This window comes from Neurospora tetrasperma, assembly GCF_000213175.1.
Source record: "Neurospora tetrasperma FGSC 2508 unplaced genomic scaffold NEUTE1scaffold_5, whole genome shotgun sequence".
Lineage (NCBI taxonomy): Eukaryota > Fungi > Ascomycota > Sordariomycetes > Sordariales > Sordariaceae > Neurospora > Neurospora tetrasperma.
Genome location: NW_009799103.1, coordinates 2,995,136 through 3,019,072, shown reverse-complemented (window position 1 = coordinate 3,019,072; position 23,937 = coordinate 2,995,136). Strand labels below are relative to the sequence as shown.

Below are 23,937 nucleotides of genomic sequence, written 5' to 3'. Positions count from 1 at the left end.
AAGTCTACGTTGGTTGTAGGGATGTTGTCTACCCTACACTTGTAGTACTGTATTGTAAGGTATACCTACCTAAGTACCTAAGTACCCTGCCTCGAGCCTGCCTGGAACGTCGTCGACAGGCAACACATCAACAACGTCAGTGACGAGCCGCAGTGGACCCATTCAAGACAATCCGGCCAATCATAATGCCTAGATGTGTGAAGCTCTTCTGGAGCTTGTCCGAAGGCCACCATAGCACTCACTGCACAGGGCGGCCCTTCAGTTGGTCGTCCGCTCTTGTATGCTGGCCCGTGTCCGTTTGGCGACCAACCGTGACCGGCACTTTCAATCAGTTCAACAACTCCCATCAAGCAAACTGGGTCTGTGAAGCTCGAACTTTCCTTTCCTGCACCGAACTCCGAGTACACAGCTTGGGTTGGATTACCTAGTAGTTATCGACAACGACGACGACGAAGCAGTTTGCCCTTGACCCTCGCTCAATAACGCCGACGACGAGGTCACCCCCATAGGTACCTCCTCTCTAGTGCTCCATTCCCCGCCGTGAGCTAGATCCACTGCGACTCTGCCAGCTGCTGCTGCTAAAAGGTGCTTGCTCCAGGCTTGCAAGAAGGGCGCGCTTCGCGAGATCGCCCCAAGCAACTCGAACTCATACCTCTGCACTATTAGGTTGCCCACCAAAACGGCGTCATCATCACCGCACCACAGCACTCCAACATCACCCACCGCGCCAACGCAACCGTCAACCCCCCACCACATCATCACCCCGTTTCCCATCGACCATCGGGCTGTTACCAACGCAGCAACCACGACCTCTAGCCCAGCCAGCTTATAACCCGGAACCGCTCTAGATAAGGAACCACTTGAGCACGGAAGCTATTGGGGTGGAAAGGATCTCGACATGACGGACAAGGATACCAAGAAGTCGGGAAAGCAAGGCGAGGACGAAATGACCGTCGTTGTCCCCCCTCCCAAGAACAAGCAGAACTCTGCGCAACCTCCCAACGACGCCGATGGTGACATTGCCATGGAAGACGACACCAAGGCCGGCGAGGTTGAGGCCCAGGTCGACCCCGTCGCCCAAACCGTCAGCGGTACGATACCTTCCCAATCCCCAGCTTCTATCTTTGCGAGCTGAACTAACCATCACTCGCTTGCGCAGATATCAAGAGCAACTTTGCGCTGCTAGACCGTGCTGTTGCCCTGTTCGATCCCAGATTCTCTCTACGGGCACTGCGATCCATCTCGTCGATCCGGAAACGCCTGACGCCCGACATCCTCGCACAAGTCGTCTCAGAAACCTTCTCCGCGTCCTCACCCAATACTCAAGTTGCCGAGCACCTGCTGCTCGCTGTCGACCGGCCAAATGTGACTCTCGGCAGCAGCTCAGAGATGGAGATCGACTCGGGATCCAAGTCGCCAGCTAAGAACGGTGGCAAGAAGGAACCCAAGGAGGTTATTCCTGAGATCGACATCTTCCTAGGCATTCTGGCGCAGGTCCACCTCTACGACACCAAACAGTTCCAGCGCGGATTCGCCCTGTCGCGTTTCCTTTCCGAGCGTATCCAGTCCCTCAACCGCCGCACATTAGACAGCCTCTCGGCCAAGGTGTACTTTTACTTCTCGCTCTTTGCCGAGCAGCTCGCTCCCCTCCCGCCTTCCCCCCAGTCGCCGATTGTGTCGATCCGCCCCATCCTCCTCGCCGCTCTCCGAACCGCCGTGCTACGAAAGGATATCGACACCCAGGCTTCCGTCATCGTCCTCCTGCTCCGGAACTACCTCCTCACGTCGCATATCTCCCAGGCCGATCTGCTGGTGCAGCATACGCAGTTCCCCGAGAACGCTGCCAACAACCAGGTCGCGCGTTTCCTGTACTACCTCGGCCGTGTCCGGGCTATTCAGCTACGGTACACCGAGGCCCATGAGCATCTCACTGCGGCGACACGGAAGGCTCCCTCGAGCGCCTGCGCGCTTGGCTTCAGCCAGACGGCGACCAAGCTCCTGCTCGTCGTAGAGCTCCTCATGGGCGACATCCCCGACCGCGCCATCTTCCGTCAACTGACCATGGAAGCCACTCTCCACCCGTACTTCCTGCTCGTCCGCGCCGTGCGCGTCGGCAACCTCGAGGACTTCGAGACCACCATTGCCCAGCATGCCGACACCTTCCGCCGCGACGGCACCTACAGCCTGATTCTGCGCCTGCGCCAAAACGTCATCAAGACGGGCATCCGCATGATGAGTCTGAGCTACAGCCGCATTTCGCTCCGCGACATTTGCATCCGCCTGCACCTCGGTAGCGAGGAGAGTGCCGAGTACATTGTGGCCAAGGCGATCAGGGACGGCGTCATCGAGGCCACACTCGACAGGGAGCGCGGCTTCATGAAGAGCAAGGAGGTGGGCGACGTGTATGCCACCAGCGAACCGGCCGAGGCGTTCCATGATCGTATCCGCGCCTGCTTGGCTCTGCATGATGAGAGTGTCAAGGTATGTTCCTTTTTTTTTTTTCCCCGCCCGAATCCCATAACTTTTTCTAACAAATTCTTCTCTTTTCCAGGCGATGCGTTTCCCCATGAACCAGCACCGTCTCGAGCTTAAGAATGCCCAGGAAGCACGAGAGCGCGAGCGTGATTTGGCCAAGGAGATACAGGAGGGCGATCTGGATGAGGATGATCTCGGTGGTGACTTCGAGGGTATTTAAGTAGTTTAGAGACACACACACACACGAGTCTAACTACCTAGATAGACCCTGCCAATACCTCATCCTCATTGTATCTAGTAATCTGTTATGGAATCATGCTACCACCACCGGCTAAGAAATAAGAAATAGGAAGAGAGAAGAAGAGAGAAGAGAGAAGAGACAGAGCCTTTTATGCTAGAGAAAATACGCTATAACCGTATACTATTCTACTTACTGCCTCACTTGTTCTTTTTAAAACGTATCGTTATGGTCGTATTGTCCCAAAACAGTGCAACAACACCCGTGCCCCCTATCTGTGAGACCTGCGCGTGTATACTTTATACAATGTCGTACCAGTTCACAACCACCCATCACCATTTCTACACATGACTTTTATTTTCCCGTACAGGTAAAGCAACATAGTTCAAACCTGTTTATACTGAAAATCTATGTTGATGCCATCATGTCATATCATATCGTAAAGTACAGAAGTGCAGAAAAAAAATAGAAGAAAAAAAACCCCCAAAAAACTGGCTACCCTAAACAACCCACTTCACACCTCTTCTTTAACAGTCACCGTTCTTTAACAGTCAACGTTCCGACTGACAGAGTCCACTAAGCAGCCCAGCCCAAACTAAGCAACAACCCTCCCCCCTTCCCCCTCCAATCCCACCCTCTCACACTCCAACACCAACGGTCCCCCCGCCGGTCCGCTCGCGTCCAAGCTCAGCGTCACCCTCGCCCGGTCACTAATGACTTGCACCACCTCTCCAAGGTTTCTATTATCTGTTTCGTAGTGTCCCTGTGGCTGCTGTTGTTGTTGTGGTTGTTGTACTGCACCACCAGCCTGCTGCCCTTCGTTGTTTCTAGTCGGAGAAGTCGAAGAAGAAGAAGAAGAATGAGAAGCAGTAGCAGAAACAGCAGTAGCTTTGACCTGCTTGATATCCACGCTTGGATAAGGGAGGTATCCCTCTCTGAGCGGGATCAAGAGGAGGGGAATATCGGCTTCTGTTTGGGGAGTTGAACTTTCTCTAGTACTACTTTTCTTTTCCCCGTCTTGATCTGTGGGGTTGCTAGTAGTAGCGGCGGGAATAACGAAATGCCCTTTTCGTCGACCGCCCACTAACCAAGTATCAGGCGGAGCGTTAATCTCGTAGCTGAATTCGAGGTCTTCGGAGCGTTGAGGGGACGCAGGGTAGACGGTGTCCCAGATGCGCGTCCATTTGAGCCGGAGGGTGGCGGGGAGTTGTTGGTTGATTATGAAGGTTGGGTGGCCTTGAACGTCGTCAAGAGAGGTAGAGGAAGAGGTGGAGTTGATGGGTAAGGGAGGTTGTTGGAAGACAATGTCGGTGGTGTGGACGATGGTGATGGGAGGGATGTCGACGGGGATCAGGATGGTGCTGATTAGGGAGCTGTTGTGATTGGGAACGGATAAGGGGAGGACAGGGTTGGCGAGGAGCCAGGACCGGAGGAAGGCGGCTAGTTGGGCAGCGATTTGGTGGCTGTCTTCGCCTTTCAGAGAGGAACTGGAGGTGGGCCCGATGCCGGGGAATTGGGTTGCCCAGTTGACGTCGGATAGAAAAGAGGTGGAGAGCTCGCCGAGCAGAGTGCACTTCTCGAGTTCGTACGCCGTGAGCCGCTTTTGGCTCCAGGCGAGGACTTTGTAGACGATCAGCTTGGAATACTGCCGAAGGGGTGTGTCTGCGAGGTCTTTGGTGAGGGTCTTGTCGAGTAGATCCTCGATCTCGTCTTGTAAGACGCTGTACCAGAGCTTCAGGTAAAGAGTCTTCTTTGTGTTAGGGCCAATAGTCACCCCAGGTTTCTTGGTGATCTTGTACAGCAGACTGGCCGGTTGCTTGGGGAAGATGGCGACTGGGTCGCTTGGTGGTATTCCGTAATGTGACTCGAAGAGTTCCGAGGGAATAAGCTCGCTCTTGTACAGCCTCAAGGGACTGGGACTAGCAGTGGAGACGGTGAACCGGGAGAAAAGCGCCTTGTGCTTAAACACGTCCTGGACGTTGACGCCTAATGCAAGAGCAATGGAGACCGAAGAGGTCTTGAAGAACGTAAAGGTTCCCTTATCGGTTGAATATGTTACTTCAACCTTGACAGCAACGTGGAGTACATCCTGCTCCATCTTGAAAGGGAAACTGATCTTGACGGAGCTGTCTCTTGTAATTGCGCCAAACGTAAACGTTCCACCCTCGGCTTTCTTTGACTTGGCTGCCGACTCATCAAGGATTACAGCATCCCCCATTAGGAGCCGCAAGCCTCCCGTTGCCGACTTGATCTTCACCTCAGCACTCGTAATGTCGTTCCAGCCAGTCATGACCTCGACCTCCAACATGTTGTTTGTGTCTAGGCGGATATCCTTGCTGCTGGAGAGGCGGACGTCAAGCGAGCTCGTGCGCTGGTAAAGCGTTACCACAGGGTTCTGCAGGACGGGGAATGGTTTCTCCACCACCTGTCCAAGCTCACGTTCAAAATGCAGCAAGATATTGCTGCTCTTGATGCGGATCTGGTCAACTTCATAGTTCCCTGGCATCAACATATTGCTTTGTAGTGGAACCTTGTTTCGACCAGGCTTGATTGTCACGGGGCCTTTGGCCTGCACCCAAATCTCCTTGTTGCCGCCAAACCCGGGACTGGATATGCGAAGGCTAACAGACTCTGCATCAAACTCGTCAACGAGAAGACTCCTAAGCTTCAGCGAGAGCGAGAAACTATCTTGATCATCGTCATAGGTTGGCGGTCCGTCAAGCTCAACTTCACCAAAGAAGTTGGTCAATGGTATCTTGACCTCTTTCTCTAGTGTTGCCGAAACGGTCAGCATATCGGCGAGGAAGCCAGATATCGCCGAATTTTCTGGGTACTGTGCTACTGACCCATTGCCGATACGGATCTTTGACTTTTGCTGTAGCCTATCTCGCTCAGCTGCTGCAGCCTTTGTCAAGAGCTGACGAAGGGCCTTAGTGACGTAGTCTTCTTGTCTACCCAGCTCCTTCAAACACCTGGCATACATGACGAGCATGGACAGCTCGAGCAGACTCCACGAACATCCCCCAAAGAACGGGATCGTATTGTAGAAGTAATACTCGGCCTCCTTGTACTCGGAAAGATGGAATTTGAGGACCGCGAGGTCGGCCTTGGTGGCCTGGACTGAATGGTCATACTTGGCGACAGAGTAGTGACGCATCGCCTTGTCGGTTAACGTCTCGTACAGTCGATAGAAGTCATCCTTGTTGTCCAGTGCAGTACGTAGCAACTCGTTGCCTACACCAGCTACCGAGGCCTGAAGATCAGAGCCGACCTCAGTTGAGGGTTTCGCTTCTGATGAGGGCTCGTCGTCAAGGCTGATCTCTTGCAAGTCGGCGCTCTCTCCTACGATGGGTACCGCGGCCCAACCATTAGTCCAGCCTCGTCTTTTACCACATTCTTCGAGAACGTTTCGAGACAGCGTGTACAGCTCAGCTCTTGTCGCAGCCAACTCTTCGAGCCCCGTCTTAAGGAACTGGGCCATGCCATACTCGCCAACGCTGTCTTTACGACCAGGCCCTGGAAAGCCAACAGGACTGGGCGGAGGACGTTGTATAGACTGGCGTAAGGGGATGGACGACGACCGCGCGGGATGCATCATGGTTTTTGGTTCCGGGATCGCGGACTTGTGTTCGCTGTCACCAGAGGTGGCCAGCATGGGGGCAGGGATTTGCAAAGACTTGGTGGAAGTCTGGGCAAGGATTTGCTGCGCAACGGAAAAGGCGAATGAGGCAACGATATTGTCAATGACCTCGGCCAGTACTGGGTCAATTTTCTGGAAATCATCACCAGCCCCGACGCCTCCCTTCACCAGTCCCAAGGCGGCTAGAATGTCCTTGCGGATGAGCATGGAGACTGCAGGAACAAACTCCAATGTCCTCCTGCAGATCTCGGCAAGCTGTGAGAGGTTTTCGGATTCATCTGATGCCTGTTTTGGCGGTGGTGCCCTGGGTGCAACGCCGCGGGGAGCCATGTCTTGTTGTTCCTTGAGTTTAGCAAGGAGTTCCTCTCTCGTTGACCAGGCGTTGCCCAGACGCAAAAGGAGGGCAACCTGCCGGGAGAAAATGTAGCATCGGAAGTCGAAGAGCGAAATGTTGTTGGCAAGAATCAGTTCGCGATATGGTTTCTTGGTTGAACTGATGGGAATAGCGCCAAAGGGATCCGTATCTTTCACCCGCTTGCTCGTCTGAAGATCAACAGTCTCCTCATCTTCGAACTCCATACTTCCTGAAAAGATCTGGCTTGCAGCTTGCTCAGCAAGAATCTTGAGTTCTTCAGTATAGTCGAGCAGAGCTCCACCGTGAGCTTCAGCCGAGCCAGAAATGGCTTGCTCCTTAATGATAGCGTCTAGGCCAATGCTCAGCTCATCGTAGCCAACCAGGGCGTCCTCTACAAGGCCGACGCTTTCAAAACCTCGAGCCAATCCTTCCTTCAAGATGAAGAAGGTGCAGAAGTTCCAGCCAGGCAGACCCCTTTGGGCATCTTTGTCTTTTATGTCCTCCTCATATTGGGTAACACGGATGTCGAAACTCGATAGAATCAGCTCCTTGATCTTTCCAATCAAGTCCTGCCAGGCATTTTCGCTGTCCTGCTCTGTCTCCTGGTAGCCAGTTGGCACGGCGGGAACAACGCGCGGAAGGAGATCGTACGGGACGTCATTGATGCCAATGCGGATCTGCCTCACGCGGTCAACGGCACCCTTGCCCGTACCATTGAAGTCATTGCGTAGCTTCTCCAACAGAGTGCTGGACCCAGTCCGCCACTTGAGAGCTGAAGTCTTTTCGGAACTCGAGTCGGCCGCTTTGCTCCCGCTTGATCGCGGCTGGGTGGCGGCGACAGTGTTGGGTATAACAACGTGAACAATCAACCATTCAAAGGCGTCGTGGTTTTCAGCATTGCTCGCCGTTTTCCCCGGAGTCAACGAATGAGTGTTTGCCTTGATCCATTCGCGGATCTCGGATCTTGTAGTCGACTTGTATGCATCGTTGTCGTCGCACCTCACGAACAGGATCTTGAGGTAGGGAGTGCGCCGTAGACCGGGGATCTGGTGTCGTCGTTCTTTGGTGATTCCAGGCCCAGAGTGACGAATCGCGCCTGGAGGGCCGGCATTATCAGTAGGGGTACCACGACCACCGCCAATGGGCGCTGTGGAGAAGCCATCGTCGCGGCTGCTAGCGGTGCTTTCTCCACGGCCACGGCCTGGGGCTTTGCTATCGGGGGTGGGCGAGAGAACCGAAGACCGATCGACGGTGCCAGCTTGGTCGGCGGGAACAAGCTCGACGTGGAGTGTGTTGATGGATCGCACGGGACCTGCGTGAGACTGCCAGTTGAGGTCGCGGAGGGGCAGTCGGGGAATTAGGCCCGGCGAAAGGAGCTTGTAGACATCGTGGGGATCGAAGTACTCGACTGTGGACGTTCGACATGCAAGTTAGCAGTGCTTCTCTATTGGTGTAGCATTGGTCCGTCATAACACAACAGGAGGACAGGAAGAAGAGATGGATGGTGTCAGGGAGGGGAGCTTCGAACCTGTGACCTTGGAGGACGAGAAGGGCTGTTCCATACTGGACAGCTCCGTCGTGGGGCGAGATCTATGGCATGACACTCGGGGTGTTATCTTGAGAGGTTGTTGGGTGGTCGCAAAGGCGTCGTCGTCGTCTTGGAAGCACTCAGTTGTTTTGTTGAAGTTACCGTACACTACAAAGCCATGTCGGTACTGTAAAGCTGTCAGGTCCCCGTATCGGTGTGACGGCAGCGGGTACCGAGTTCAAGCTCAAGGTAAGGAACCTCCACTAGGTAGGTACCTTGTCGGCCAGACCTTCCCGAGCCTGCCCCGCCCTAGGATCTTGAGGTAGCCCCAAATTCGGTTTAGCCCCTAGTTATTACGCCTTACGCTGCTTTTCTTAGTGCACTTGTGCATGGTTCGTCTCGGCCAATCAGACGATGCAATTGTGCAAGCGGTTTTGGGTGGCGTCTTTTTTTATCATCAGTTTCTCGAGCGAGTGAGGACGCTGGGGGAATAAGAAGACGATACTTGGTGACATCTCTTCGAGGGCCTCTGAAGTCTCTTCTGTTCCTTTGATTATCTCTCCAGCCTATACAGTTTTCTTTTTGGTGTTTCATAGACCAATACATTCGTTTGTTTTTGGTTCCTTTCAAGCCCCAGGCCTCTCTCACTTCAATACCAACAACATGTCTGCTCTCGAAGCCATCAAGTATTCCCGGGGCAAGTTGGAGGTCCTGGACCAGCTGAGACTCCCTCATGAGCACCACTACGATGAGGTCTCCACCAGCGAGGAGGCCTTTGACTGCATCAAGGCCATGAGAGTCAGAGGTGAGTTTATGCAAAGCACTACTCTACACAGTGAAATCAAGTGACATCTGTACTGAACAAAAGACCCCAGGTGCTCCCGCCATTGCCATTGTTGCTGCTTTGGCTGCTTCTGTTGAGCTTCACAACGGCAGCTGCACTGCGACCGGCACCGAGGATGTCATCAAGTACATTGACTCCCGTCTGGACTATCTCTACGAGTCCAGGCCAACTGCCGTTGATCTTGGCAACGCCGTCAGATTGCTCAAGAAGATCGTTCGCGGTGTCAAGACGGAGGGCCTGACGGACGCTGAGGCCAAGGAGGCTATCATCAAGGCCTTCATTGAGGCATCCGAGGAGATTTTGGCCAAGGATCTCAAGACCAACAAGTCGATTGGTGCGTTTGGTGCCAAGTGGCTTCAGGAGCAGTACAAGATCACCGACGACAGCAAGATTACTGTCATGACCCACTGCAACACCGGATCTCTCGCCACCTCCGGCCACGGCACCGCCCTCGGTATCATCCGTACCCTCCGCGACGAAGGCCTCCTCAGACACGCCTACTGCACCGAGACCCGCCCTTACAACCAGGGCAGCCGTCTGACTGCCTTCGAGCTTGTCCACGAGGGCATCCCCGCCACCCTGGTGACCGATAGCATGGCCGCCGCCCTATTCCGTCTGCGCAAGGCCGAGGAGAACATTGCCGCCGTTATCGTTGGTGCCGACCGTGTTGTTCGCAACGGTGACACTGCCAACAAGATCGGAACGTACCAGCTTGCGGTCCTCGCCAAGCACCATGGCATCAAGTTCATGGTTGCCGCCCCTACCACCAGCATTGACGTTGACACCGAGACCGGTGATGATATCGAGATTGAGCAGCGCAAGCGTGAGGAGTTGACTCAGATCAGCGGCGCTGTTGTTAACGCCGATGGCTCCATCGACACCAGCAAGTCTGTCAGAGTTGCGATCGCTGACCAGAGAATCGGCGTATGGAACCCTGGTTTCGATGTGACTCCCCACGAGTACATCGATGCCATTGTCACCGAGAAGGGCACCGTGGTGAAGGGAGAGGATGGCAAGTTCCACTTTGAGGACCTGATGCCTGAGAGATTCCAGTAGATATACATACATAGACCTGGCGGTTAGACTTGGCGATATGGTTTCGGCGTTGAGTGGCAGGCGTAGGGCATAGGTATTAGAAAATTCAGGGTTTTGATGTTTTACTGGGAAAGAGAAAGAGAACGCATGATATTCAACACTTGAGTCGTAAGACTCGAGTATGCTGTGGGTTCAACCAAGGTCTGTGTGCTCGGGAATCAAAACACCGTTGTCACCTGGAGATGTTTGTTTACTTGTCTTGTCTTGGCAGGGCAACGCAGGGGTCGGCGATTGGGGAATCCCCCAAACAACGCAGGCCTCTCCACTCTTCTCCAAAGTGGAACGAAGCTCTCCCGCTGCCGCATGCGGACCCGGCCGGGTGTGGGGTTCGACATTCGCAATTGCGGTCACAGCTCGCAACTTGAGATGGAAATATTTATCTGATGACTTCAAGTTTCCATTCCAATACTTTTTTTTTCTTAGATTTCCTTCATTCCCTTGGACTACCACAAGGGAAATACCCAGCAACGATGAAAGCAACACCGAACCTTCTCCTCCTTTGGGGCACCTCCCTTCTCTCCCACACCACCTCTGCCTTCGTCATCGACAACAACAACCATTACCAACAACAACCACTCATCGTCGATGATGCTTCCATCTCTCCCCTCCAGATCTCTACCTCATCCGCTGCCAACGATGGGCCATCCTACCGCAAGAACCTCCTCTCCCTCCACAAATCCCTAATCGAAATCCCCTCCATCTCTCGCACCGAGCAAGAAGTCGGCAAGTTCCTCCTTGACTACCTCCGTAACAACCTCGGCTACGCAGCCAAGGCCCAATTCCTCGAAAGCGACAAGACTTCCCACGGTTCTGACGGCGATGACCACTCCCAAGGGCGCTTCAACGTGCTCGCCTGGCCCAGCTCGCACAACCTGTCCAGCCCACGCGTGCTAGTCACCTCGCACATCGATGTCGTCCCGCCCTTCATCCCTTACCACATCAACACCCCTGAGGGGTCCGACCAAGTCACATCCGACACTTTCATCAGCGGACGCGGCTCCGTCGACGCCAAAGCCAGCGTGGCCGCGCAAATTGTCGCGGTCGAGGAGCTCATCCGCGCCAAAGAGGTCGACCCGGCCGACCTGATGCTCCTCTTCGTCGTGGGCGAAGAAATCAGCGGCGACGGGATGAAGACTTTCTCAGCCGCTTACAACGATCAAGACGCTGACAAGAGCAACAACAACAACAACAAGAAGGAGTTGCCCCGGTTGCATTTCAACGCGGCCATCTACGGCGAGCCAACAGAGAACAAGCTCAGCTGCGGACACAAGGGCCACGCGGGCGGGTTGCTCAAGGCGCAGGGAATCGCGGGTCACTCGGGCTACCCGTGGCTGTTCAAGAGCGCCACCGAAGTACTGGTCAAGGCGCTCGCAAAGATCATTTCGGCGGACCTAGGCAGCAGCGAGCGCTACGGCAACACGACGGTGAACATTGGTACCATTGCTGGCGGTGTGGCGGCGAACGTGATTCCCAAGGAGGCGCAGGCCAAGCTGGCCATCCGCGTGGCGGTGGGCAACCAGACGACGGGCGCGAATATCGTGAGGGAGGCGGTGGATAAGATCTTGAAGGAGACGGATGCCGAGGCGTTCACGATGGAGTGGAACGGCGGGTATGGTCCTGTGGAGTGTAATTGCGACGTGGACGGGTTTGAGACGATGGTGGCGAGCTATGGGACGGATGTGCCTAACTTTGAGGGTGACCATGTTAGTTATTTGTATGGCCCTGGAACCATCTTGGTGGCGCATGGTGATGATGAGGGGTTGAAGGTTGGCGATTTGGAGACTGCGGTGGAGGGGTACAAGACGCTTATCAAGCATGCCCTTGCTGCTTGAAATCGTTTGTATTTGATGAGTTCATGATTTTGATGAGATATGGAATATGAGATGTTGGATGTGAGAGCATATAAGCGAATGGATTCCCGAATTGTCTTCATTATTTACCTTTCATCATAGATGGCACGCCAAATCGCTCAGAGATATGTACGTATGTACATGTTTTGACAAGTGAAAGCCCATTCCAACCAGGTATTCATTCGCTATTGGTACGTTGTTTTGTTATTTCCACGAAAAGTTCAAACTCCAACCATCATCACCCATCTACCAACGTCAATCAATACCCACACGCTCCCAGCCACTTGGGTCTCTCCCCACCGCCCCTCAACTCCAACCCCATCTCAACCGCGTCCAACTCCTTCCCCCCATCAACAACACCCTTCCCACCCTTCTCGCTCTCAATCAGTTTCCTCCTCGCCCGCTCAATGACCCCCACCGTCTCCCTCGGCACCGCCAAGCCGGCATCGAAACCCCTCACCTTCCCCCCTTCCCGCTCATCCCCCAACAGCCCCAAAATCGCCAGCCCAAAAAAACTATGATATAGATCCGGCGGACTCCCCGGGGATTTCCCGAACCCGCCGATCCGGTGCTGCATCTTCTCCAGCAGAAACCGTCTGGCGGCTTCTCTGTCTACCAAAGAGTCCAACCTCCCCAAATTGGCGAGGGCGCCGCCTACCCACCAAAAATAGCACGTGTCTGCTACCTTGTTGGTGCGGCCGTTGAAGGCTACGTGGGTCTTGTCGTGGCCTTTCTTTTCGGCGGTTTGGGACAGGAGGCAGAGGAGGTCGGAGGGGGTTGGAGGTAACAAGAAATTGGGGTCGTCGAGGTCGTCTTCTTGGTAGATGTAGGTGTCTGGGTCCTGGTCCGCAGAGGGGGGAGGCGGTTCGAGGTAGACAAAGGGGCGAGAGGCGAGCCAGTGGATGAGGCCGGGGAGGTCACGGATGGAGGAGTGGAGGAGGGGGGATTTGTGTGGTACAGAAGAAGAAGAAGAAGAAGAAGAAGAAGTGGATGTGAGAGGGCGGTCGAGGAGGGTGAGGGCTGCTATGGCGCAGTAGGCGTAGCCGGCGTGGGCTTCGTCTTGGGAATTACCGGCGAAACCGCGGTCGTATGTCTAGGGGATGTTGTTAGTTCGTGACCCCCGACACCAGTAGACATGGAGGAAGTGAAGTCAAGTGAAATGAAGTGAACACATACCTGACTATTCAAGATATACCTCGCCAACGCCTCCGTGTCGAAATCCTCCACCCACCCTGGGCTTCCCTCCTTCACATCCCCTCGCAAGATCCACCTGATGGCCGTAGCAATATAGCAGTAGCGCATATCATAGCCGCCAGCGATAAACCGCCCGTGACCCGGCAAATCACTGAGCGCCTCTCCAAAACTTCCATCTTCGCGCTGGAGACTCTTTAGGAAACGCAGCGTCCCCACCCGGTTCACGCCCTCAAATACGTTTTCCCCTGCTGCCTCATCCTCCTCATCCGCCAAAAGGGCCAGCAGTTGCAGAGCGAACAATGTGGAGGTGATGTTGGCCAAGCCGGCATGATCTGGCTCATCCAAAGTTTTGGTGTCAAAGTTATATGTGTCGTAGCTGTTAAGCGGGAAAACAAGCGAGGATGTGCCGCAGAAGCCGCCGGTGGGATGTTGGTGGTGAAGAACCCATTTTCTCATGGCCCGCTTGTCCTCGCGGCTGATGAGAGGTTCCGGGGTCTCGGGCGTTCTTTTTGATGGAGGCGGGGTCAGGAGGGTGACTGAGTTGACGATGAAATAAGCCAGAGCCAGGCGATTGGATTCATTGGAGAGGTAGACGTGAGGCAAGGGAGCTCGGATGCACATCTTCCAGTATCGAAGATGTCGGTGGACGTCGAGGTAGGGCCATTCCTGCTCGGGCTCCTCGTGGGCCTTGTTGTCGTTTTCCATGGTGAGTGTGAGACGCACACCGGGCGACTCCAATTAGATATTAGATCAAGAGGGTTACCTGATTACTACGTTATACAATCTCAAGTCTCATGTGGGTAAAGATGAAGGCGAGTGAGTGTGTGACGTTGGTTCCAAGATGATGATGTTGTTGATGAATCCCGTCCCCCTGAATGAGTGAGAGGTCAACAGCTCTATCGATAACAGAGCTATAGCTGTACCCGACCCCACCAGGCCATCAAGGTGTGGAAATGGCATGGGGCAGCTGTATGTAGAGGGTTAGGGTAGTGTAAGCTCAAACTAGCTCTACACTACAAGTACGTACATCTCTCTGCGATACAAGTGCCGGACGTGGGAATGTTCTAGCTTCATCAATTGGTCCCTAAAAAAGTTGAAAGCTGTCTTAGACATAAGAACATCTCGTTTTGAAAGGACAACAAACTTCTACGGCACACGACACAGCGGACATTATACGTCGCGTCAACAGGCTTCTGGACATTACCTACAGCGACAGCACACCCGTCTACGCAGCATCCAGCATCCAACGCCCCTTTACCGCACGCAGCCCAGCCCAGTACCATCCATCCTGTCAAGAAGCCGACTTTGTTGAATCGCGACAGCGAACCCATCCGTCACCATGGGGCTTATATCCGCCAAAACGATTTTGACCTCCATCTGCCTCTTCCACATCACCCTCGCCTTCTTCTTCGTCACCAATCCCGCCACCATTGCCGACCAGGGCGTAGTCTGGCTAATGGGAGAGGCCATGGGCCTGGTACGTTTTTCCCTTTTCCGTCCCCCCCCCCCTTCTTCCCTCCTCTCCTCCGCTTTGCGCACGTAATAACGATACATGATCCTAACCTTTGTATCTTCCTCTACACAGCCTCACTCCCGCCACTTCGACACGCAATCCCCCACCGCCGCCTTCCTCGGCATCGTCCTCGGCCTCTGGGGTCTCACCGACCTCGTCTCGCTCTCCATGCCCGAGGAGATCGCCTTGATCCACCACTGGGGCTCGCAAGTGCCCCTGCGCCTGACCTGTTCCTTCTTCTTGACGCTCTACAGCTTCTTCTTCTCGGCTTCGTCCCCGCTGTATGACTCGGCCACCCCTTCGGGAGGAAAGTTCAGCCACCCGACGACGTCGTCTTCGTTCGAGAGCCAGTATGCGGCCAAGGAAGTCGCGGGCGATTGGGGCTGGGGAGGCGATGCGCTCAAGAACCGCGTGTTTTTTACGTTCATGTTTGTCGAGACGTTTAGTTGGTTTTGGGTGTACTTGACGTTGAAGGAGGAGCAGGTGGATATTTTGAAGAGGGCGGCGCAGAGGAGGGAGAAGGAGAGGGACAGGTTTTGAAAAAGAAGTTTGAGGGGGAAAAGAAGGGAAGGAAGATGGACGTTACATCCGTTGTACGGGGATTAGATTTACCAATAGAGGGGGAGGCTTCTAGGATATCAAAATAGCATTTTTTTGGTTTGGTTATAAGAATTAGAGAGTGACGGGATCGGCGAACAGCCCGTCTCGGGTTGTCAGTTTCACACTGAAGAAAAACGAGGCAGGAATGTTTGATGTGCGAAGTTCACCGGAACTACCGCCTGCCCTTGACAAGCAACCGGTCCGGGCCATCCAAACTTTCATAAAGGCCTCATGGCTCTTCAACTGGTTTCGACCAGACTCTCGAATATGATTACACCGGATCTGGGTCTGGACTTGGAAATCTGTCAGGTCATCACGGTGATGTGGTACCTTTCCTTGAACCTGGATACAATAAATCACGGGGACTTTGTCCGGCCGAGCCTTGCAAAGTCAACTCAACTGGGGATCTGTAACAGCATAATCGACATAACTTCTGAAGAAGTTGCTCGTGCAACGAATGAACAGGGTTTGAGATAGGGGGCAGGTAAAGGTTACAGCATGAAACGAACATTATTCTCTGCTGGATATTTAATCGTTCGGATCGTCTGGGCTAGAAACGCCGCTGGCGATGGAGCTTAAGGGTATGCAAGGGCTTTTTTAGTGTAGACGAGTAGTCTACTCTTCAAATCTAACCTTCACACCTTGAACTTCCCAAGTCCTGCATAGTCTATGTCATCACTGCAGTACACTATAAGACAAAATTCCTGCCGCTGAAGGAAAAGGATAGTGATTCTTCACTTCTACCTACAACTGTTAGTCAACAAATACTGCTAGAGAGAAACACACAATCTCCGAGGTGGGACAGTACCTTTTTGACCGTCCACGTATATATGACTGACAGTCCAGCGCCATATCTGCCCGACCATTGACATCTTGGCTCGTATATTTTGATCCGTGACCTGCTCAAACACTCTGCTCTCCGTACGCCTTCACCATTGACATCTTAGCTCATATATTTTGATCCATGACTCTGTACGAACACTGCTCTCCGTACGCCTTCCTTGCCTTGCCGTATGTAATCTCCCTCGAATGATTTGAATAATAAATAAACGCCCAGATTCAGGGCAAACACTCGTTAAACCTGCCACATAACCCAGCAACAGTTCCGTACGCCATACACCGCCCGCATCCGTCCTTACATTTTACAACCATACCCCCCAATTGAGAACATTTCTAACAGTTAACCCGTCCACCATCACCACTCAGTGACGCGTAAGCCGCCCTCACAGAGCCTGGACACTCTTAAAGAACGGATTCCCCAACAACCTTTCATCCTTCTGTACCAACTCCCTCAACCTCGCCACCATCTCCTCTTTACTTATCTGCCCACTCTTGACCTCATCCTTCCATTTCACCAGTACATCTTTCAACAGCGCACTGCCCTCCTCCACGTCCTGCTTGCTGTACTGGACACCTAGACCACCCCCGTTCTCCTCGTCATGCTTGCTGGTAAAGTCCTCCAGCTCGTCTGCCTTGCGCTTGGCCATGCGCACCACCTTGTCTGGGAACCGAACCAGCTCGGCGACGTGGATACCGAAGCTCTGGTCGCAGATGCCGGGTTCGACTTTGTACAGAAGGGTTACCTCGCGCTTCTTCTTTGCCTTTTCGTCTTCGTCGGTGATTACATCGGTGTCAGTGTCAGTGCCGCTGATGTGCGCCGTAACGTGCAGGTTCTTGACGTTAGGATACTGGTCCGCCAGCGCGGTCAACTCGTGAAAATGGGTGGCGAACAGCGCAAAGCACCCAATCTCCTTGACGATGTGCTCCGAGATGGCCCAGGCGAGACCAAAGCCGTCGTACGTCGATGTGCCGCGGCCGAGCTCATCAATGATGATCAGGCTCTCGGCCGTGGCCGACTTGAGAATATTGGCTGTCTCCAGCATCTCGGCCATGAAGGTCGACACGCCCTTGAGCTGCGAGTCGGACGCGCCGACGCGGGCGAGAATGCTGTCGAAAATGGTTAGTTCTGCTGATGAGCAGGGCACGAAGCAGCCTATTTGCGCCATGAGCGCAATCACACCAATCTGTCGGATGTATGTCGACTTGCCGCCCATGTTGGGGCCGGTGATGATGAGGAAGGACGAGTCCTCGCGCGTGAGGGTGACGTCGTTGGTGATGAAGGTTACGTCGTCTTGGACTTCCATACACGGGTGGCGGGCTTCGGTGAGGACGGTGCGGCCGGTTCCGCGAGGGTGGATCTTGGGTCGGACATAGGAGATGGGAGCGTGGACAGAGCAGTGCGCAAAGGAGACGATGACGTCGAGGTGGGCGAGAACGGCGGCGAGCCGCTCGAGGACAGGGCAGTATGAGGCGGCCACGCCGACGACTTCATTGACGAGACTGCTTTGGGTGCGGTTGTAGTTCTGGGAGAGCTGGTCGAACTCGCGGCGGAGCGCTTGGAGGGTCTTGGTGGTGAAGTAGACACCGTTCTTCTGGGTTGAGCACTCGAGGTAGCGCGAGTTGTTGCGAATGCAGCCAGCCTCGGTGCGGGTTAGACGCATACACCAGCCGTGAACCTTGTGGTTCTCGAGGAAGATCTTCTTCTCGCGCTCCTGGCCGAGATCCTCGGCGGCTTCGGCGAACTCGTTGTCCATGTCTGTGCGAAGCCGGTCGAGCTTCTTGCGGATGATGCGTAGGCTATCGTCAAACTCGGGCTTGATAATAAACTCGTGGTTGTCGAGGGCGTCAAGGTCAACTGTGGTCTCGACCATTTCCTGCAGCTTAACGAGGCTGTCTGAGAGCTCGCGGAGTTTGTTGGTGTAGACCTCATCAAGAGGGTCGCGGTAGGCTTCATCCATGACGCCTTCGAGGGTTCCAATAAAGCCGGGCAGGCGTATAACCACTTGGTATGCCCTCACAACGTCCTCTAGTGTCGCTTTACCACGCTGGAACCGCTTAGACAGCCGATATAAGTCAGGGATGGATCGAAGATGTTCCTCCTGCATTGACTGTCGTAGCTCGGTGTCATTGGCAAAGGCCTCAACCAGTTGCTGGCGCTTCTCAATTTCCTCGGCATTCATCAGGGGCTGCTTGAGCCATTGGGACAGTAGTCTGCTTCCCACTGGAGTCTTACAGTGGTTCAATAACCCATACAGACTCATGTTCTTTGCGCCATCTCTAGCACCAGGCATGAGGTTGAGAGCCTTCAATGCTGCCGCATCCAGCTTCATGAACTGGGCCAAGTCATGCTGGTACAGTTGATACTGGCCAAAATTGGACGGATCATGCAGTATGCCTAGATACTTGATCAGGGCTGAGGCAGATCCCATGGCGAGTTTCAAGTCGGTTTGTGGGAGCAAGCTGGCAGCGCGCTCATCCTTCAATAGCCGTGACAGATCTTGCTCGATGTCCTTGGTGCCGAACTCGCCCGCAGACCTCTCTGCTATGGCAACACCGCAGTTGTCGATGATCTGCCTCAACTTGGCCAACTCTGGGTCCTTTTCCTTCTCGCCCTTGTCCTGTGTGACGATACACTCCTTGACGCCTAGTTGAATGAGCAACGCTTCGAAGTTGGAATATAGATCATTGTCGAGGAACTCGCTGACTCCCAGTTCCCGCACACTGGCATCGGCAAAGCACACTCCCACTGTTCTGGCTTCCGAAGCCTTTGCCGAGATTTTGACCGCCAGGATGACGGGCGCTCCCTCGAACTGGCCACCTAGTTCATCCTCCACGTCCTGCAGGTTTCCCGGAGAAGCCTGCTTGACGACCTTCCAGTTCATGCGGCCACTGGGACTGGCCCATATCTCGATTCGCTTCCCTAGCTTGAAAAGAGCTTCACGCAGGAATTGTCGAAATACGGTAACGGTCATGGTAACTGATGGAAGGCCGGTATGGTCGCTTCGACCTAGCTGGCGAATGACGGATGTTGTCTTGTAGACAGTTCGGGCAATAAAGGTGGCATCGTCGCCGTGAGCTGTGTACCAGTCGCCTCTGTCGAAAATCCTGATAGCCTCTTCGCCAAGTTGGGGCAGGGACTTGTAGAAGCGAATGAAGCCATGTTCGTCGTCGACCTATGGACATGAAGTCAGATGGTTAGCAAGCCGTCGACTATGGTCCTTTTTTTCCCATTGGAGCTGTTGACGAACCTTGAGCTCTGGTCTGGAGGACATTTTGGCCAAGATAGGTCGCTGAAGTCTCGTCCGGTACTAATGTAGTACAAGACTGAGGCCTCCCAGTTGCCTGACGACACAAATTACACAGGAAGAACAGTGGGAGGAGGGCCGATGTTGCAGTGGTGGTGGTGACACCAGGAACTTTTTGCGGAAAGATGATGCTTGGCCTCGGCTGCGTAGGTGTCTTGGGAGACGCGCTTCAATTAAAAGAGATGCATGGGGAACGCGTCAACCTACCTCTAGGTAGGCATGGACGGCCCGGGGCGGTGCCTGTCACAAAGTTGCCGACAGCACCTTTCACAGCACAGACCGCCTAAAAATAACCACTAAAACAGAGGGGTCTTTCTACGCTAGTTTCTGTCGCCTCCATTGACACGCTCCCGTCCGCGGCCTTTAAATCCTTTCCCCACTTAAACTTTTAGCTCGTCGCCTTCTCCAATTCCCAAAACTCGATTATCTTTCTCTCTCCATCTTGGTCACCGAACAATATGGCGGACCAAACCCCCCAAGTCGCTGTGGCCCAAACAGAACCTTCAGCAGACACCATATCGACAGCCAATTCAAAGCGAAAGGCGGAGGAGCAGATAACAAAAGAGATGGTCGAGCAACAACAAACCGAGCAGCCGGCTTCCAGCAGCAGCGAGGAGCAGCAACCGACCGAGCAAACCACAACCACCACCACAGACAACGCTCAAGAGCCACAAGCCCAACAAGAACAACAAGGAGAAGATGACACCCCCAAGATCTCCAAGAACCAACTCAAGCGTCTCCGCCGCCAAGCAGCCCACGAGCAATTCCGACAAGAACGCAAGGAAAAGCGCAAAGAAAAGCGACACCAACAACAAGCCAAGAAGCGAGCCCTCAAAGAAGCTGTGGTAGCCGAAGCCCAAGCGGCCGGCCAGGACCCAGAGGAGGCTCTGAAAAAACTGTGCAAGGAGCCGTGGGTGGCGCACCCCGTTCCCGTGGCCTTCATCATCGACTGCGACTTTGAGGAGTACATGCGGGAAAACGAAATTGTGTCGCTGTCGTCGCAGATTGTGCGGTCCTACTCGCAGAACCGCCGGGCCAAGTACCAGGCGCAGCTGGTCATCAGCTCGTGGAAGGGCAAGCTCAAGGACCGGTTCGAGCGGGTGCTGAAGAACGCCCACCTGAACTGGAAGGGCGGCGTAAAGTGCGTCGAGGGCGACTTTATGCAGGCGGCGGAGATTGCGAAGGGTATGATGGAGGAGGCTGATGTCAAAGAGGGCATGATCGATCTCCTCAAGCCGAGTGGAAATGGTGGGTTGTTGCTTCCTGAGCCGGAAGCCGAGGAGACGGAAGAGGGTGGTGATGCTGCTGCTGCTGCTGCTGCTGCTGCGGCTCCCAAGCCGAAGCCCGAGGAAGAGGCCGAGGATGTGAACCAGTCGATTGTTTACCTGTCGGCAGAGTCTGACTACACCCTGGACAAGCTAGAAGCCAACACGTGCTACGTCATTGGCGGCCTGGTGGATAGGAACCGCGAGAAGGGCCTCTGCTACGGCCGGGCCAAGGCGGCAAAGGTGCGGACGGCCAAGCTGCCGATTGGAGAGTATATGGCGATGCAGAGCCGCTACGTCCTCACGACAAACCAGGTTGTAGAGATCATGGCCAAATGGCTCGAGTGCGGTGACTGGGGTGAGGCGTTCCTGACCGTTATTCCCAAGAGAAAGGGCGGAACCCTCAAGGCAGAGTCGTCGTGTGGTACCCCTGCTGCGGACAACGGCGAGGATGATGAAGAGGAGGAGAACGGCACCGAAGAAGCCAATGGTGAGGCTGCAGCTCCCGAGGTCACAGACCAGACGACAGAGCAAGCACAGGATGTGCAAATGTCTGGGTAGAAACGCTGTCGACCTCCACCAGAATCAATCCTTCGAATGACGTGGATGACGGCTCTTTGCTCTGTAGGAAAAGCCCAGCGAAGATTCCCCATAACATCGAGTGGCAGATTAGAAAGCCGTTGCATGGTTTAGGATAACGGGTGCATCACAGGGCATATATACCCAATTATTTTGAGCCGCCAAACAAATACCCTTCTCAGTTATAAAAAAGGGACATGATGTTCCCATGTTCAAGCCAGCCGTAGACCTGCTAAACCTTGGCCTGCAAACGATATCCAGTCCCTACCATACAACGCCAATGACCTCTCACATTACAAGATGCACAAACATTTGACCCAACCCTTTTATGGTTCCCCTATTCCGACTTTTTTTTTCAATCAACACATCAAAACTCCATACTCTCGCCTCCTCCGCCTTCCTCCTCTCGTTCCCTCTTCACCTTAATCTCCCTCTCATCCTTCATCAACCCAATTACAAAGCTTCGGAAAAACTCAATATAGCCCTTTAGACTTGTCTTCTCCCAATCCACCACATGTTTCTCTACTTCCTGCTCCTGCCCCCCTTCTTTTGTTTCCGGCTTCTTCCACTCGTCAATCTCCCTAATCAGACTCTGCACCGTCGGCACCCCCAACGGATCAAAACTCTCTAATCCCCTCTTCACATCAATCGGCACACACACCCTCCCTGTGCCCGGGTGCACGACAAAGGGCGACTTGAGCAAATGGTTCAGTTTCTTGGACACTTCGATATCCAGGCGCGGGTACGTGTACTCGAGCACGATATCCTGCTTGGCGTCCAGGAGGGACTTGGTGTCAAAGTTTTTGGCGGTGGACGTCTTGGCGACGCTGTCGATGTCGGCCCATTTCAGGGTGGACGGCCGGTCGGGCGATGAGGCCCACTTGTTGCGCAGTGCGGACACAAGTTGCTTCTGATCCGAAGGTAAAAGGGCGAGGAGCTTCTCTTGCTGGTCCTCGGTGCGCCAGGGGTCTTGGGCCTCAAGCACGTCCGACTGAAAATGCTGCTTGAGGATGTCGAGGGAGCGGACCAAGTGCGGGTGCAGCGGCCGGCGGAGGTTGACTTTCTTGCCGCTTTGCGCGCCGCCCCGGATGACTTCGAGGTAGCCGGCAATGGCGCGTCGCTTCTGGTCGTCTAGCGCCCGCGCACTCTTGTCGCATACCCATGCGTGAGCACCGCGACGACCCGAATACACCCACATGATGTGCTTGAAGCCAAAGTCCTCGCGCAGAGCCGTGTCGACGACCTTGATGGCCATGGTGATGAATTGCCAGCACTTTTGGCAGATGTTGGCTTTGTCGCAGCAAGTACGGATGTCATCGTAGTCTGTCAGATCGATATCGAAGCAGAGTTCCTTGGAGAGGGGCCGGAAAGCTGACGAGTTCCGTAGCGTTTTGCGATCGCGGGGGTTGGCTGTGTAGACGGGGCCGATTTCGAAACGCGAGGGCATGAGGCGGAGGACATCTTTACGGAGTCTGTTCAGATTGATCGGGTTAGAAGATGGATAGCTGTAAGGGAACCGAATGGACGTATGAAAGACTCACAGATCCGAGGTGGTGAAGGATTGGTATCGTAAGTATGCGTCGTTCTGCAATGTAAAGGCGAATTCACGATGGCCGAAATCGTTGGTGGGTGTTGGGCTGTGGTTAAGCCACTGGAACAAGTATCGCCATGGGAAGAGGCGCTGGTAGAATGTGCGCATGACTTCGGGATCTGAGGCTTCGTGGAGATCAATCTCCATGTCGCTATACATAGTTAGCTTCTGCTGTCCTGGGCTTGAACTGCATGGTTGTGCTACCTTTGCGAGGAGAGCAGATCGGGCGAGCTTGCTGGCTCCCTCTTTGCTGCCTTGGTAGTAGGAAACTCGTCATCGTCAGAGTCCATCTCATCAAACAGCTCTTCGAGCTTCACTCCTGTCGCCGGTTTGCTTTCGCTCGGCGCACTCGTGGCAGTCTCTGGTACTGGGGTATCTTGATTGTTTGGCGTCTCGGTTTGGCTTTCAGCCTTTGACTCTGAGGTATGAGTTGTGCCATTTGTCGGGGCCGATAGGACTGCATTGGAGTCTGTCATGTCAACGTCTTCGTCTGCTGGCTGTTGGGCTTCCGATACTTGGGCGGTTGTGCTCTCAGCAACGGCATCCTCTTGCTCTTGGTCGACATTGGCCATGGGTATCGGCGAGTTCTCTGACTCTGGTGGTGATTCGGAATGAGGCATTGTGAAGGCGCTCGAATACGAAAATAGTTTTTTCTAAAATCGAGTAGTATCCTATCGTTCCGTGAATATCTGGGAGTGTTTGGTCGGATAAGGATTGCCTTTCTTTTTTTTTCCCAGTGTTGATTTCACGATTCATGGAACAACCTCAATTCAGTGATAGTCGCGTCGTAAAACCGCGGTACGCGTAAAGCACTTGCAGTGGAGCGGGGACCATGCAGAGGGGCAGGCATGCAGGGGTGCACGCTGATAACAACTGCAACCTCCAACGTCCACTGACGGGAGGGGGTGTACTTGACACAGTAAATACGTACTAAACCCTAACCCTTTACCTCATGACAATAGCTCATCATGTAAAGTGATGGAACGAGTTGGGTCCGTTTGCGGTATTCGTCCCTCCTACATCAA

The 23,937-nt window shown here is 54.1% G+C and overlaps 9 protein-coding genes across 9 annotated transcripts; 5 read left to right on the top strand and 4 right to left on the bottom strand.

Annotated features, from left to right (window-relative positions):
• Positions 1-898: 898 nt before the first annotated feature.
• NEUTE1DRAFT_46079 (uncharacterized protein) lies at positions 899-2,695 on the top strand (the record flags this gene model as incomplete). The annotated part of the gene is made up of 3 exons (XM_009854414.1): positions 899-1,091; positions 1,160-2,481; positions 2,552-2,695. 3 exons carry the CDS (start codon positions 899-901, stop codon positions 2,693-2,695), a joined length of 1,659 nt encoding a protein of 552 aa, XP_009852716.1.
• A 401-nt stretch (positions 2,696-3,096) lies between these two features.
• Positions 3,097-8,627, bottom strand: NEUTE1DRAFT_131420 (uncharacterized protein; the record flags this gene model as incomplete). Its single annotated transcript, XM_009855233.1, has 3 exons — positions 3,097-8,116; positions 8,237-8,423; positions 8,601-8,627. The coding sequence occupies 3 exons, from the start codon at positions 8,625-8,627 to the stop codon at positions 3,309-3,311; spliced, it is 5,022 nt and encodes a 1,673-aa protein (XP_009853535.1).
• A 183-nt stretch (positions 8,628-8,810) lies between these two features.
• On the top strand, positions 8,811-10,234 carry NEUTE1DRAFT_67681 (uncharacterized protein; the record flags this gene model as incomplete). The annotated part of the gene is made up of 2 exons (XM_009855232.1): positions 8,811-9,041; positions 9,112-10,234. The coding sequence occupies 2 exons, from the start codon at positions 8,900-8,902 to the stop codon at positions 10,134-10,136; spliced, it is 1,167 nt and encodes a 388-aa protein (XP_009853534.1).
• A 411-nt stretch (positions 10,235-10,645) lies between these two features.
• NEUTE1DRAFT_47379 (uncharacterized protein) lies at positions 10,646-12,007 on the top strand (the record flags this gene model as incomplete). Its single annotated transcript, XM_009854479.1, has 1 exon — positions 10,646-12,007. One exon carries the CDS (start codon positions 10,646-10,648, stop codon positions 12,005-12,007), a length of 1,362 nt encoding a protein of 453 aa, XP_009852781.1.
• Positions 12,008-12,092: 85 nt separating this feature from the next.
• On the bottom strand, positions 12,093-13,924 carry NEUTE1DRAFT_67673 (uncharacterized protein; the record flags this gene model as incomplete). The annotated part of the gene is made up of 2 exons (XM_009855231.1): positions 12,093-13,118; positions 13,202-13,924. The coding sequence occupies 2 exons, from the start codon at positions 13,922-13,924 to the stop codon at positions 12,285-12,287; spliced, it is 1,557 nt and encodes a 518-aa protein (XP_009853533.1).
• A 416-nt stretch (positions 13,925-14,340) lies between these two features.
• On the top strand, positions 14,341-15,387 carry NEUTE1DRAFT_67671 (uncharacterized protein; the record flags this gene model as incomplete). The annotated part of the gene is made up of 2 exons (XM_009855230.1): positions 14,341-14,696; positions 14,805-15,387. The coding sequence occupies 2 exons, from the start codon at positions 14,559-14,561 to the stop codon at positions 15,270-15,272; spliced, it is 606 nt and encodes a 201-aa protein (XP_009853532.1).
• A 1,062-nt stretch (positions 15,388-16,449) lies between these two features.
• On the bottom strand, positions 16,450-19,444 carry NEUTE1DRAFT_124099 (uncharacterized protein; the record flags this gene model as incomplete). Its single annotated transcript, XM_009855229.1, has 2 exons — positions 16,450-19,345; positions 19,421-19,444. The coding sequence occupies 2 exons, from the start codon at positions 19,442-19,444 to the stop codon at positions 16,556-16,558; spliced, it is 2,814 nt and encodes a 937-aa protein (XP_009853531.1).
• Positions 19,445-19,935: 491 nt separating this feature from the next.
• Positions 19,936-21,303, top strand: NEUTE1DRAFT_131414 (uncharacterized protein; the record flags this gene model as incomplete). Its single annotated transcript, XM_009855228.1, has 1 exon — positions 19,936-21,303. One exon carries the CDS (start codon positions 19,936-19,938, stop codon positions 21,301-21,303), a length of 1,368 nt encoding a protein of 455 aa, XP_009853530.1.
• Positions 21,304-21,677: 374 nt separating this feature from the next.
• Positions 21,678-23,532, bottom strand: NEUTE1DRAFT_86342 (DNA primase small subunit; the record flags this gene model as incomplete). Its single annotated transcript, XM_009855227.1, has 3 exons — positions 21,678-22,793; positions 22,863-23,063; positions 23,117-23,532. The coding sequence occupies 3 exons, from the start codon at positions 23,530-23,532 to the stop codon at positions 21,689-21,691; spliced, it is 1,722 nt and encodes a 573-aa protein (XP_009853529.1).
• Positions 23,533-23,937: the final 405 nt, after the last annotated feature.